This window comes from Maniola hyperantus, chromosome 27, assembly GCF_902806685.2.
Source record: "Maniola hyperantus chromosome 27, iAphHyp1.2, whole genome shotgun sequence".
Lineage (NCBI taxonomy): Eukaryota > Metazoa > Arthropoda > Insecta > Lepidoptera > Nymphalidae > Maniola > Maniola hyperantus.
This window is the reverse complement of record NC_048562.1, coordinates 2963682-2979166: the sequence shown is the minus strand read 5'-3', so window position 1 is coordinate 2979166 and position 15485 is coordinate 2963682. Positions and strand designations below refer to the sequence as shown.

Genomic DNA, 15485 nt, shown 5'->3' with positions numbered 1-15485 from the left:
TAACTGCATGACACATGAGCGACAGTTGACACAGTCATGGTACAGATGTCCGCCAGAACTTTAGAAGATCCGCCAGGTTGGGCTCGCCGTCGGGCCGCTTTGTTCATAGGCATTTTTGCAAAGCCCATCTTATGTAGTTACATCATTCAAGTTACACTTCATACCTTGGGTGGCTCCACAGAGTAGGTACATTGGTAAGGTGGCTCTATTTAAAATTTAAAAAAATATACATAGCCCAATCATAACCACTTAGAAGAAATATTGAAAACAGAAAAAGAGGCGGTAGGTAGCAAAGTTTAGGTCAAGCGAGGTACTGTTGAGTGTTGAGTGAGTAGTACTGATGGGCGATTGTTACTAGTTCCAACAATCGAATGGTTTGATACTACTAATAATAACAATCGAATGAAGAAACAATCGACCGCTAGTTCGCAAATTCGAATTAAACCGCTAGTTTCATTTATTTACTTTGTCATACTAAATTGAGCTGTATTCTCGTACAATAAAGTCGACCTTTATTTGATTCGCAAATTCGATTAAAACCGCCAGTTTCATTCATAAAACTTGTCATACAAAATTGGGCTATTTTTTCTCAGAACATAGAGTTCAGTTTTGAATTAGATGAGGTTATATACGAATACAAAATAGTAAGTCCCTAAGTTCGATGGTTGAATGATACAATTTGCCACACAAAATTGGGTATTTTTTCTTAGCACATAGAGTTTACTTTTAGATGAGGTTATGTATATTCGAATTTGTAAACTAGTAGTAATCAAATTCGAATCGGAGGGAATGAGACGGCGCAGTACATTCTTATATATTTTTCTTTTTTCTTCAAACTCGAATGGTTTGGTAGGTTATTCGAATAATTTGAATGACTTCTACAATCGAGTTATTCGAATAATATCATTCACAATAGCCCATCAGAAGTGAGTAGTTAGTCACAACAAGATGTAGCTTAGCTTGTTAAAAAACGTGCGAGTCAGATTCGCGCACCTAGGATTCCGAACTCGGATATTTTTTTTGTCATTTTGCACGATAAATCAAAAACTGTTATAACTACATAGGTACAAATAAATAAAAATCTGTTTTAGAATATACAGATAAAGCCCTTTCATAAATGATACCCCACTTGGTATAGTTATCTTACTTCGAAAATTTTAATTTTTTTGTGGGATGTAACCACAAATCCACGATTTTCGGATTTATTCCTTTACTTGTGCTATAAGACCTACCTACCTGCCAAATTTCATGTTTCTAGGTCAACGGGAAATACCCTATAGGTTTTTTTGACAAACACGACAGACAGGCAGACAACAAAGTGATCCTATAAAGGTGGGTCTACGCTAGGCGAACCAAGCACGAGCCGAACACAATTATTCGTTTAGCGTGGACCGACTTACAAGCCTCGAACGAGCGCGCTGCGAGCATTTCATTCGTGCTCGGCTGCGTTCCATCTGTTGTCGGATTTTTGACGAACACAAAGGGATTTGCTAGCAGTGCGCTCGTGGACGTGAGTGACAGACGTCGGTCGCTCGAGCCGAGCATCATGGAACGTGAAATTTAATTGCGGAAAACTACGTTCGAGGACAGTGATCGTTGTACGTCCACACTTGACGCCGCGACCGACGAAGCCGAGAACGGCTCCGCTTGTGCTTCGCTCGTGCTCGGTTCGTCTAGCGTAGACCCACCTTTAGGGGTCCTTTTTTCTTTTTGAGGTACGGAACCCTAAAAAATACGATATATATCGTCATCGGCAGTGAAGGGGTCGTGACATACACGGACTAAAGGCACTCCAAGGCCGCGATAGCCAGAGGTATTGCACCATGCAGGTTCATTATCTGCTGGTTTCGCAATTTTTGTTAAAAAATATTTTAGTAAGAGGTTTACTCACACATTTGTATGAGCTTCGTTATATTATCGCCCACACAAGCTACATTATTCTTTAAAAGATTAATTCCAAACGCAAATTCTTCATCATCAAAGAAGTCAAAAGGCTTTTCCAACGGCTCTATTAATTCCTTAGCATCCTTCATGTTTGTTCTGGAATTTATAAGTTCATTATATTTATGGAATATGGCTTCACCAGCTCTACTTGAGGGAGGGGGTGATGATGATTTGGGACTCGATCGCGGGGATTTGAAGGGCCATTCGGAGGATAATGAGGTTTTAATATTTGGATTTTTTAAGTTATCTTTATTCCACATATTATCGTAAACACTCATGTTGAATTTTGAAGAATATCCTGAAAAATTGAAAAATTAAGGTTAAGATTTTTTGACAGGAATTTTTAAAATGATTGGCAGTTTATTTTGATTGACACTAAACGAGACTAAACCAGAATGAAGACTGCAGAACACAGAATAGAAGAGAACCACAAGAGAACCAAGAGTATGAACAGTGTAACTGGGTCTAGAAGAATTATTACTTTCTAAATCCTTACTAATATTATGCGAAAGTGTGTCTGTCTGTTTCTCTATCTGTCTGCTAGCCATTCACGGCCCATCCGTTCAACTGATTTCAACGAAATTTGATACAGAGATAGCTTGCATCCCGGGAAAGGAAATAGGCTACTTTTGATCCCAGAAAATCAAAGAGTTTCCACGGGATTTTTAAAAACCTAAATCCACGCGGACGAAGTCGCGGGCATCATCTAGTCCATGAATATTCATTCATCAAAGTTATCCACAGAGTAAACACTTTTTACATATCATGCTATTATCTGTTTTTCGACTGTTGGCTGTCACGGCTCTGTCAAGTCAATAAAAATCATAAAAATTAAAAAAATAAGATTTCTCATACAAGCGTTGCTTCTTGAAAATTGAAAAAACATTATTTTCTTAATATTTAATCAAGCTTTTGTAACATTTTTAAGACCTAGTTAATAATTTAAAAGCACAACAACAATGGCGGATGTTCTAGATATTGAGAATTCAGAGGAATTCGAGGTCGACGAAGACGGGGAACGTAAGTTCATTAAATTCCTATTTGCATTTGATTTAACTGATTAAAAATTCTCTAATGATATGGAATGTTTATCATTTTCGTTGAAAAATAAGGTTAGCTGTCGATAAATGCGTGAATTAACTTTATTTTTAATAATGAAAGTAAAGTAGGTTATGTTGTCAGTTTTACATACAAAAATACCGTTTCGCTTTCGAATTTCTTTCCTTTTGAGACTGATCATGGTATTTAAAATGTATTAAATTGTGTTTCCAATATTTGTACTAGCTCTGATACCTATTTTAATGCTAAGTTTTCTTTTATCTTCCTCAACTTTTATGTAAGATTTTTTTTAAAATTTATGGTTATGTTCTTCAGAGGGCATTGCACGGTTGAAGGAGAAGGCACGTAAACGGAAGGGTCGTGGATTCGGCAATGAAACAGGAGTTGGCGGCTCAGAGAGAGGCAACAGAGGGAGGTATAAACATTTATGCTAAGTATTGTTTCATACTGTACTGTGTGTTCATGTGTTGTTGTAATACTAAATGAAATGTATAGAGTAGGGCAACTTGTGCCTTTACTTGCTAAATAGCCTGCATCCCAGGGAAGAACATAGGCTATACTTTTATCCTGGACTAGCTTATGCCCGTGACTTCGTCAGTGTGGACTACACAAATTTCAAACCCCCATTTTACTCCCTTAGGGGTTGCATTTTCAAAAATCCTTTCTTAGCGGATTTCTACGTCATGATAACTATAAACATGCCAAATTTCAGCCCGATCCGTCCAGTAGTTTGAGCTGTGCGTTGATAGATCTGTCAGTCACCTTTTCCTTTTTTATATTTAGAAAATCAAAGATTCCCCACGGAACCTTTAAAAGCTAATCCATGCAGACAAAGTCTCAGACAATATCATCTAGTATTTTATGTACTAAATACTTCAAAAACATAAAATGTTACAGATATGACAGTCTGGCACCAGAAGGTGACGGCAACACACCAGGGCCGCAGAGGTCTGTGGAAGGCTGGATCCTGTTTGTGAGCAATGTCCATGAAGAAGCACAGGAGGAAGATATACAGGTATTTTCTCTCCAACACACTCTCCATCTCCCTCTCTCGTTTTCCAGTATAAAAAGTACATAGTGTATGTAAATATAGTTTTAAATTAACATTGTGGCTAATTCCATTGTACACTATCTCTAAACTAAACTAACATGACACGTCTAAATCTATTGCTATCCCTTTCATAATGTTGCTTGCGGTAAAGGATAGCACTAGATTTAGACCTGTTAATTTAGTTTAGTTTAGAGATTGTGTACAAGAGAATCGGCCCCATTGTGGCTAATTTAGTTGTACACAATCTCTAAACTAAACTAAATTAAACATGTCTAAATCTATTGCTATCCCTTTCATAATGTTGTGTAATGTTGCTTGTGGAAAAGGATAGCACTAAATTTAGACCTGTTAATTTAGTTTAGTTTAGAGATTGTGTACAAGAGAATGGGCCCCAGTATTATTGTTAGTAGTTGATAGTTAATGATTCCGTGACGTCACCCGGTTCAGGGTACCAGCTGAAAATCGGCGCTGTATGTCCTTGTGCAACAAGGCATACAGCATAATGCTGAGCTGGGACCCTTTGTGGCACACATGACAGTTTGTTCCGATGCTTCTTTTGCTTGAAGCACGTTGGGCTTAATGCTCAGGTGGAAGAAGCGCCGAAATAACCAGCTCTTACTTCTTAATTGTTCTTGAGGCAGCCTTCTTGTTGAAGGCTCTGACCAGCGCTCTGGAGTGGTTCATTCCTGGAAGATTCCTCCATCTAATGAGTGTGCCCTTCCCCAGGATATTAGCTAACTCTCCAAAAGTACCAAATTTCATAAAAATCGGTTGAACGGTTGGGCCGTGAAAAGCTAGCAGACAGACACACTTACGCATTTATAATATGGGTTCTGATGTATTGATGATATTTTCCAGAACCAGTTCTCAGAGTTTGGTGAGATCAAGAACATACATCTCAACCTGGACCGGCGCACCGGATTCCTGAAGGGATACGCTCTGGTGGAGTACGAGACTTATAAGCAAGCAGCTGTAAGTATGAACATCTATTCCAAATGATAGGGTCAAGCAGAGGCAGATTAAATGTCGAGAGCGCCCTAGGCAAGCACCTCACAGGCGCCCCTCTAGCAGCCATATTAAAAAAGCTACTAACTTCGAAATAACCGGCCAAGTGCGAGTCAGGTTCGCGCAATGAGGGTTCCGTACTACAGTCGTATTTTTCCGACATTTTGCACGATAATTCAAAAACTATGATGCATAAAAATAAATAAAAATCTGTTTTAGAATGTACAGATGAAGACCTTTCATATGATACCCCCACTTGATATAGTTATCTCACTTCGAAAGTTGAAAATGCTAATTATTAGTTCATGACCACAATTTAATTTTTTTTGTGTGATCTAATGTAACCCTAAACTCACGGTTTTCAGATTTTTCCCCAAATGTCAGCTATAAGATCTACCTACATGCCAAATTTCATGATTCTAGGTCAAGGGGAAGTACCCTGTAGGTTTCTTGATAGACAGACAGACAGAAAACAAAGTGATCCTATAAGGGTTCCGTTTTTCCTTTTGAGGTACGGAACCCTAATTATTTTTATTTATTTTTGAATTATCCTGCAAAATGTCGAAAAAATACGACTGTAGTACGGAACCCTCATTGCGCGAGCCCGACTCGCACTTGGCCAGTTTTTTTTTAATGAATGACATTTTTACCTGCAGGGTTAGCATGGGCGAGGATATAATTTTCTCCCCGGGGAAAGGATAAAATCTTTATCCCCTCCGACAGCTTTATCCACTCTCCGAGCATGGGCTCACGGGTGGATATAATTATCTACAGTGAATAAAACGGGGGACTTTTTGGTTTTTGGATCTTTTCCTTTACCTTTATTGGGTTAATGGTAATTGGTATTTGGGACCTATGTTGGGTTTATGTTGGGGTTCCCAACCATATTCCAAACATAACCCAAACACAACCCAAACATAACACAAACACAACCCAAACATAACCCAAACACAACCCAAACATAACCTAAACCCAACAGGTACCGCGAGACATGTTTTGATTTTTTAAGTTCTATGAGAATAAACTTAAACCCACGTCTAATGTCGAGGATAAAATTGTCCCCGATTTAGGGATAAACTTCTCCTCTCCCCTGTTGCCGTGCTTTGAGAGGTGGACAAGTAAATTTTATCCCTCGTCAGTGGATATAATTGGGGGATAAAATTTTTGTCTCCTGCCCATGCTAGGGGGGCTGTAGCTATACATAGAGATGATCTCTAACTCTAATGTATGAATAATCTAATCTAACCTTAACTTACATCTAGTTTTTTTTGTCACACATTAATAAAGCGTTTGATTGAGCTGAAATTTTGATTCCTCAGAGCGCTAGAGAAGCCCTAGACGGCACAGACATCCTGGGGCAGGCCATCTCAGTGGACTGGTGCTTCGTCAAAGGCCCCACCAAGACGCACAAGAAAAGACGATAACCACTTGTACTGTAGTTAATGTAGATAAATGTATTGCACTTACTTTTTACTTATAGTTCTTGCATTTCACGAAGGCCACTGACTCATGCTTGTGTTTAAGTCGTATCGGTATACGTAAGGTACACGTGTGTGCGTTTGACAGCGCTTGCTCGCGACTGATTGGTCCGACATGCACGCACACTTACGCAATGACCATGTAAACGACGTTACCACAAGTAAAGTTCACTAGCCTTCGTGAATTGCAAGAACTGTACCTCGAAAGAAATACTGTTCCAAGAGAATGTCAACTTGGTGAATATGTTATTGTGAAAATCTGAACTACGGTAAATCCTAAGGTATAGTACGCGACACGTCGAGATGGCAATCGGGGAGGAAACGGCAAGCACACCGGCAAAGCCCGCGCGCTAATGCGGAGCGTCCCCCAGCCTCATACCCCGATTGCTTATCCCTTCTTCTATATTGTTCTTTGATACTAGCATTCACCAAGTAATTAGGTTTTACCTCGGAATCCAGGGACATCTATATATATAAAAGGAAAAGGTGACTGACTGACTGACTGACTGACTGAATGACTGAATGACTGACTGACTGACTGATCTATCAACGCACAGCTCAAACTACTAGACGGATCGGGCTGAAATTTGGCATGCAGATAGCTATTATGACGTAGGCATCCGCTAAGAAAGGATTTTTGAAAATTCAACTCCTAAAGGGATGAAATAGGGTTTTGAAATTTTGTAGTCCACGTGGACGAAGTCGCGAGCATAAGCTAGTGCAAAATATAAGAAAAATAACTAAACTTTTGCATGTCTCTGAGGTATAAACATTTACAGAATCAATTCATATTTCAGTTATCGTATAACAGTTCAGACTTATTACAATCTTTCGTCAACTGCATATTATGAAAGAATAGTATCCATGGGCAGACACATCCTGTCCAGAAGTCGCTTCCATCTTAGACTGCATCACTTACCACCAGGTGAGATTGCAGGCAAGAGCCAACTTGTATCTGAATCTTGACCCCAACTGTACCAACTAGAAAGTGCACCGCTAAATACATTATCTAAGTTAAGACTAATGTATAATATTACTTTAATATAAGAATTTGAGATAAATACTACATATTTGTTTTATTTATTATCGTTGTCATCAACCAATTGCCATCTACAGCGAGATTGGACATAGGTCTCTTGTAAATTGTAGGTATGACTTCTATACACCATGGTCTGGTCTTCATGGTCCTAGGATTCAATTATAAACCGGCCCATCCTAGGTTACGACGACGGTTTTTTTGACGACCTCCCTGGCACAGTGGTAAGCGCTGTGGTCTTCTTAGTGGGAGGTCCCGGGTTCGATTCCTGACATTTGGAATTTTATAATTTCTAAATTTCTGGTCTGGTCTGGTTACCAGGCTACCAGCAAAACCGTGCTGCCAAGCGATTTAGAAATCAGGTAGGCATGGGTTTATTAAAAACTGCCATACCCTTTCCAGGTTAGCCCGCTTCCATCTTAGACTCAATCGTCACTTACCACCAGGCGGGATTGCAGTCAAGGGCTGAATAAAAATACAAAACGCTCCAGAAATCCGCTTCTTACACTCAGTGCAGCCTCTCAACCAGTCCGCTGAAATGACGCGTCTTGCTATGTGGAGGTCACGGCTGCTAAGTACCTCAAACCCGAACAGCGTGAAGGAGAGACTAGCCGAAGGATGCAACCTCAGCAGGTCTATCTGGAAGTCGCTCAACCGCTTCAGAGCAGGGGTGGGAAGTCTAGGGCAAACTTAGCGAGGTGGGGCTTCATCTCTGGACATGATACGGAGTGCATTTGCGGTCATCCGAGACAGACCATTGCGCACATGACTGGGTGCCCGACAACCTGCACGAGGCTACCAAGGTATCGCGGTTGCGGCTTTTTGGGCTGCCCGTCGACTCGAGAAGATCATGGTCTTGCGCCGCCGCCTAATTCTGGAATTAGGCGGCTCACTGCGACCTTTGTCCACTCACTTACACTCACTTTGTTACAGGTCGTAGGTAAGTGCGAAACAGACAAGATAACTCGACGACTCAGTTTAGAATGCGTAGACTATAGTGGGGGTCTATCAATGCTGCGCTTTCCAGTGAGATCGCCATTCTAGCACTTTGGGATAATGACCTCACATAGTGCAAGTCCGACCTTACCTCGTGAAGCTAGGACAAGACTATCATAAATCTATGGTTTAGTTAGTCACTTATGTATAACAATCTCAATTCTACATATAGGCTGGGCGACGCTCAGGTAAATTCGAGAGTCGACATAGGTAATTAGGGAGCCTTATGTTCACAGTTCAACAGTAAGTAGACTATAAGTCCCGCAAATTGCTAATGCGCGTGGCCGCCATTTTAGTGACGTCAGCACTAGACTGAAGTTTCGAGCTGATGGTAATTTTTACTTATACACGTCAAATTGACGTCATTTCGGTGTTAATGAGACATAGTTCCAGCGCAATAGCAATTTGCGGGACTTATGGGGGTAGTAGCAAAATAAAACACTAGTATTTCCTTAGCCATATATATTAGTTTCAAGCTATAGAGCTCGCGTTGGAAGCAATACGCGGCCACAGGTCGGCGCACTCCTTAGCGACAGGCCCCGTGATGGCGGACCCCTTCATTTCCCCCTTGTTGTTGACTATGACCCCTGCATTGTCCTCAAAGTATATAAACACCCCGTCCCGCCTCCTGAACGGTTTCCGCTGCCTGATCACCACTGCTGGCATTACCTGGAAAGACAAGATTATGTCTTGTAGGCCTAAGTATATGTAAAGTATGGCAGAGTGGACTAGAATGGGAAAATTCTGGGTTAGATCCTGAATCGAATTCGATCGAAATCAAAGATAGTCCGCAACAGGTCGAGATAGCAATCGGGGTATAAAGCGGGGGGCACCCCGCACGTCACTCTTGATATCCCGCACCAGGTTAGCGCGGAGGCCGTACGGGAGTGGGGGCGTCCCCACCCCGATTGCCATCTCAACCTGTCGCGTACTATATACAATTTTTTAGTTTTGTACATTTAAGAAATTAAACGGCACTTGCTTTGACTGTGAAGGAAAACATCGCGAGGAAAGCTGAAGTCTGCCAATCTGCACTTGAACAGTACCGTGCGCTATGGCCTAATACAGCGGTTCCCAAAAGGTGTTCCGCGGAACCCTGAGGTTCCGTGAAAGACCCTCAGGGGTTCCGCGAAAATTCAAGATTTCCATATTGTAAATCGTTTCACTTGTGATAATATTAAATTGACGTAATTTATTATTCATTTTCAATCAACTTGTTTTAAAATATTGCATTCCAAAATTCCATTTAGGCGCCATGTAGGTAGGTAGGTACGCTGTGCGTGTCACGTGTCGCGTCGCCCGGTCGCGCCGCTCGTCGTCCTCCCACCGCCCGCGCCGCTCGTCGTCCTCCCACCGCCCGCGCCGTTCGTCGCTCTCCCGCCGCCCGCGGCATACCGCGGCAGCTTGCGACCATTCAGTTGAGTCAATACTACTACAATACTACTACAATATTACTAGGACTGCACGTGATCAAGTTTTTGATACCAAATTTTAAAACTCGAAAATAAGCTAAGAATAAATTCCGTACCTAGATAGTGATTGTTTATAGTTTTACGAGCACTGTTTTAAGCAGGTATGTTTTTATTATTTTTACGTATTATAATGATAAATCAAATGCTACTTATAATAGTTCCACAAAAACAGGTCGTTTTTGCCTAAAATATTGCTGTGTTTTACTTACAGTTCACGATGGATAAATGGCTAAAACCTGGGATTGCTAAGGGGAAACGTGGTGCTAGCTTTGTGGACAGTAATGTTAATACTTATCAATCTAATCAAGCTTTTGACCAAGTCTCATCTTCACCAGAAGGAGAGACAATTGAAAAAAAAAACGGAAATTACCAGTGGTGCTAGTTGTTCAGTAAGAACTTAATTCTATTTTTTATAATTTATTTCAATTTGTTAAAGTTACACGTATGTGTCCGCGCTTATACGAACTGTTTTTTATTGCATTTTTTTTTCAGGGTATTGGTACGGAAGACACTTTTGTTGAACAAAATCAGCAAAACACAGTGATACCATCTACTACCGACCATACTGAACGTCAAGCGGGAATATCTTCAAAAAAGAGAAAATATGATGAGTCCTATCTGTCCTATGGATTTATACCGATAGGGAATGCTGAAAATCCTGATGGAAAATGTGTTGTTTGCAGCAAGATTTTGTTGAATAGCTCCCTGGCACCTGCAAAGCTTAAGCGTCACCTTGATACTAATCATCCTCACCTCAAAAATAAAAACATTAGTTTTTTTGAAAGACAAAGAGATGTACATCAAGCAGGTGTGACCGCTTTACAAAAATATGCAAAAACTGATAATGAAAACGCCACGAAAGCCTCATTCATGCTAAGTTATAAGATTGCACGAGCTGGAAAACCTCACACAATAGCCGAGGATTTTTTGAAACCATGCATGACTGAAGTTGTTGCCTGCTTGCTTGGAGAGGATTCAGCTAAGAAAGTGGCAACGGTACAGTGTTCGAACAACATCGTATCTGACCGTATTCATAAGATTTCAGACCACATTGAAGATGAATTGATTGATAGATTGAAAGAGAGCAATGCATTTGCAATGCAACTGGACGAAAGTACGGATGTTGCCGGACTAGCAATACTGCTAGTTTTTGTCAGATATCCATACAGAGAATCTATCGAAGAAGATTTGTTTCTCTGTGCTCCTTTGGAGGCCAATACAACTGGAGAAGAAATTTTTAAAGTTATTGATGAATACATGAAAAAAAACAAAATTGATTGGAATAAATGTATTGATGTATGCAGCGATGGAGCTGCAGCCATGATTGGTAAAGTAAAAGGAACAGTGTCAAGAATTAAAACTGTTGCGCAAAATTGTACTAGCAGTCATTGTATTTTACATCGTCATGCTCTTGCCGTGAAAAGAGTGCCATCTGATTTAAAACAAGTCCTTGATCAAGCCGTACAAATCGTCAATTTTGTGAAAACACGTCCACTGCAGTCAAGGCTATTCAAAAAAACGTGTGAAGACATGAAAAGTCAGCATCAATCACTCCTTCTACACACGGAAGTGAGGTGGCTTTCCAGAGGAAGGGTTTTAAACAGATTATATGAATTGCGCGATGAACTGAAAGTTTTCTTACAGACCCTTCCTTCGCCTGCAAGTGCTAGCTATCTTGAACTGTTACGAGACGAGCGATGGTTGATGAGATTGGCTTATTTGGCTGACATATTTGATAAACTGAACACAGTGAGCAGCTCTTTGCAGGGAAGAATGATAACCATATTTACAGTGAGTGACAAAGTATCTTCATTGAAAGAGAAAATCGCCTTGTGGATTGAATGTCTTGGACAAAAAAGGTATGAGTGTTTTCCACTACTTGAGCAATTTCTCAAAAAATATAATCATCTTCAAATCGCTACAGACGTAGAGATAAGTATACGTGAACATTTGACAAACCTAAAAACATCTTTGGAGGAATATTTTCCAGAAGAAAAGCTTCGGTTACGGGAAATCGAATGGGTCCGAAATCCATTTAGGATTAGTACCAAACCTTTAACACTGACTGTATTGGAATATGAAAATTTAATTGATATTAAAAATTCATCCACACTCCAACAACTTTTCGAATCTGAAGCTATCATGAACCCGAGTCAATTTTGGATTGGCCTGAAAAACGAATACCCGGGCATTGCTGAAAAAGCTATCATAGCATTACTCCCATTTGTGACAACTTACAGATGCGAGGCTGGGTTTTCAGCGTACGCCTACACGAAAAATAAGTTTAGGAGTAGGTTGAATGCTGCACCAGACCTCCGCATCCAATTGTCGGACATAAAACCTGACTTCGATGTAATTTTAAGGAAAACTATGAAGAGATTTCATTCATCACATTAAAATTTTTGTAATTACCTTTTCTTCTAACTAAGTAAATATTTTTATCTTAAAAAGTCTTTCTCTTAACATCAAACATTGCGGACACCAATCCAAAAAGCCTCAGATGGTGTGATTTCACGAAAAAAAATGTTGCTGTTAAGGCGGAAATATACTTACGTGGCGTGGCATGTCGTGGCGCGCCAGGATCATACGTTTTCATACATTTGACAGGACGTGACACGACAAGGCATTCAAGTATGTCTTTAACCATATTAAATGTATGAAACCGATATGCTTCTGGCGCGCTACCACACGCCACGAGATGTAAGTGTATTTCCGTCTTTAGTTTACTTCTTACTAAAAGCTAGGGTTCCGCCGAAAAATGGTGAAACAAAAAGGGTTCCGAAGCCAAAAGAATTCGGGAACCGCTGGCCTAATATCTCATTCTGAGTGGAGACCCGTGCTCTGTAGCAGGCCAGTGATGTGTTGTTAATTAAGAAATAAAGTTGCTCAGTCAGCCAAGGCATAACATCACACTGTTTTCAATTCAGACAATATTTAGCGAAACCATGGCATATCATCATTGCAACTTAAAATGGACCCCATTCATGGAGATTTGAGAAGTCTTTCACCAATCTCCATTAGGAGCCCTAGGAGAAGTTAATGGGGGTTTGAAGAAGAAAATTTCACAAATCCTTATTGATGGGTATTGTCAATAGGGATTTGGAAACCTAGAGGGTACCTACTTCCCATTGATTTAGAATTATGATATTTGGCAGGTAGGTCTTATAGCACACGTAAGGGGAAAAATCCGAAACTAGCAATTTGTGGTTACATCACGAAAAAAAAAAATTAATGTGTTCATGAACAAATAATTTTCAACTTTCAAAGTAAGATTACTATACCAAGTGGGGTATCATATGAAAGGGCTTTACCTGTACTTTCTAAGACAGATTTTTATTTATTTTTATGCTAAATACTTTTTATAAATCAAAAACTATTAACAAAAATTATTTTTTCGACAATTACATACAATTTTGAAAAAATACGACTAGTATGGAACCCTTGGTGTGCGAGTCTGACTCACACTTGGCCGGTTTTTAACCGAACATTTACTAATTTCTACAGAGAACAACAGAACATAATGATTGAAAGCATACCTTTTTCCTAAGTTCTGGTTTGCCTTTCTTTACTGTGGCTACGATCATGTCTCCGGATCCCGCGGCGGGTAATCTGTTCAGGCGACCTTTGATACCTTGCACAGCTATCACGTACAAATTCTTTGCACCTTGAAATTGAGAAATAGTCTAGAGCACCACAAACATACAAAAAGACATCATATGTATATCGACTGATGAAAACATAACACTCCTTTGTGTACACGGCCAAAAGTGATGAACATCGATCTTTATTAGGAGACAGCAGATTTGTAGAGCACTGTATTGGTCGTTGAGACCGACCGTCATATGTGTATGAGTGACAGAGACAACGCTCTACAAAGGTGAAATGTCATTCTAAAGGCCGATGTTCATCACTTTCGGCCGCGTACTGTACGCAATTTTGTGAAAAATAAAAATATTTTAAAATGAAGTTTTAACATTGCTTTAACATCACAATCAAGTCATAAGCTTTTGAAGCTTGGTTATTCAGCATCCCGAAATATGGTGCTTTAATCAAACATTAAAAACATGAAACATGTTTGAGGTTATGGTATAGTAATAACAATGAACTGGAAATCTTCAGACACAGCCAAGGAAAACATCATCATAAATCACAACAACTTTAAAGTTGCGAATAGAAAAATCATCACTAGAAATCCAGTTCACATCGCAAAAGTAAGGTTATGAGTAACAAAACAATGTCTTATTTACCTGTGTTGTCTGCGCAGTTTATTACGGCTCCCACTGGGAGACCCAGCGAGATGCGGAACTTCGCTCCCGCGGAACCACCACGTCCTTAAAAACATTAAAAATGCACTTTTTATTCATCTTTCACAAATCATAACACATGATAACTACGTCAACCTTTCAGGGAAATAAACATGCATTCACATTGAAAACTGTACAGAATTAAGATTACACTTCGTTGGTACACGATTTAGTCTAATTTTAACGTGATTCAAATGGATATTTTATAATTCACGAACCTCTTTTCGACATTTTCTTGTGTCAATTTTTTGATGAGGAAATTGAAAGAACCTCAACGTGAACTTAGCAGCGGATTGCGGTTTGTTTTCGTTCGGAAACGATGACACTTTCTGTTTGACATTTACATACATTGTTAAAATGGGTAACATTGTATCGTTGTAGGTGTTTTTCATTATCATCATCATCTTCATCAACCATATCTAGGTATCTTGTAGGGACTTCCACACGCCACGGTCTAGCGCCACCTAAATCCAGCGGCTCCCTGCGACTTGTTTTTGCGAGGTGTTTTTAGGATGGCATTTATAAAAGTTTTGCGTTTTGATTTTAACTACCTATATAATATTTTGTAGAAAAAAATGTTCCTAGAGGCAGAGGTTGCCAAATAATTAGGTAGGTACAATCATGGTGCAATACAAAGTAAAAGATAAAATGCCCTACATGTTTTTATCATAACTCATTTATAAAAGTTTTGCGTTTTGATTTTAACTACCTATATATTTTGTCCAAGAGAAGTACAATAAACTTGAAAAATTTTTAACCAATTTAGGAACTGAACTAAAACACATGAGCAAGTTAAACAAAATGGACAAAATAGGACAAAACGCCAGAACTCTAATAAAAGAAAGAGGAAAATTGTTTGTAGACAGGAAAAAGAACATTAAAAAGATAGAAGCACTAAGTAAAAAGATCACATCAAGTATAAGAGGTCATAAGAAAGAAATACGTTTCAACAGAATTCAATCGGAGATCGAAAAAACAGGAGGAATCAAAAGAACGCTGAAAAAACTCAAGGATCATTCATCTTGGATACCGAAAATGAAGGGAAAAAATAAAGAGAACAAGGAATATACAACATCTAAAAGAACAACGATCAGAAAAATCGCTACGAATTTCTACAAAAACCTATACAGTTCACCCGAT

The 15485-nt window shown here is 39.6% G+C and overlaps 2 protein-coding genes across 3 annotated transcripts; one reads left to right on the top strand and one right to left on the bottom strand.

Annotated features, from left to right (window-relative positions):
• Window positions 1–2741: 2741 nt before the first annotated feature.
• On the top strand, window positions 2742–7603 carry tsu (40S ribosomal protein S12 homolog tsunagi). Of its 2 annotated transcripts, XM_069508003.1 has the most exons (6): window positions 2742–2964; window positions 3319–3418; window positions 3901–4018; window positions 4913–5026; window positions 6379–6479; window positions 7335–7603. In XM_069508003.1, exons 1-6 carry the CDS (start codon window positions 2904–2906, stop codon window positions 7501–7503), a joined length of 663 nt encoding a protein of 220 aa, XP_069364104.1. In that variant the 5' UTR covers window positions 2742–2903; the 3' UTR covers window positions 7504–7603. The 2 variants fall into 2 exon arrangements, with proteins under 2 accessions (XP_069364104.1, XP_034838461.1); XM_034982570.2 differs by having other exon boundaries at window positions 2748–2964; window positions 6379–7478.
• Window positions 7604–9014: 1411 nt separating this feature from the next.
• On the bottom strand, window positions 9015–14674 carry RpL23 (ribosomal protein L23). The gene is made up of 4 exons (XM_034982619.2): window positions 14564–14674; window positions 14289–14372; window positions 13578–13705; window positions 9015–9238 (listed from the first exon to the last, which is right to left on the bottom strand). The coding sequence occupies exons 1-4, from the start codon at window positions 14574–14576 to the stop codon at window positions 9041–9043; spliced, it is 423 nt and encodes a 140-aa protein (XP_034838510.1). The 5' UTR covers window positions 14577–14674; the 3' UTR covers window positions 9015–9040.
• Window positions 14675–15485: the final 811 nt, after the last annotated feature.

Coding starts and splice junctions, on each gene's coding strand:
- tsu (XM_069508003.1), top strand. CDS start 2,904: ATGGCGGATGTTCTAGATATTGAGAATTCAGAGGAATTCGAGGTCGAC. Junction 2,965..3,318: donor GGTCGACGAAGACGGGGAAC/GTAAGTTCATTA, acceptor TATGTTCTTCAG/AGGGCATTGCACGGTTGAAG. Junction 4,019..4,912: donor CACAGGAGGAAGATATACAG/GTATTTTCTCTC, acceptor GATATTTTCCAG/AACCAGTTCTCAGAGTTTGG.
- RpL23 (XM_034982619.2), bottom strand. Junction 13,706..14,288: donor AAACTGCGCAGACAACACAG/GTAAATAAGACA, acceptor CTCAATTTCAAG/GTGCAAAGAATTTGTACGTG. Junction 9,239..13,577: donor AACCAGAACTTAGGAAAAAG/GTATGCTTTCAA, acceptor TTGTCTTTCCAG/GTAATGCCAGCAGTGGTGAT.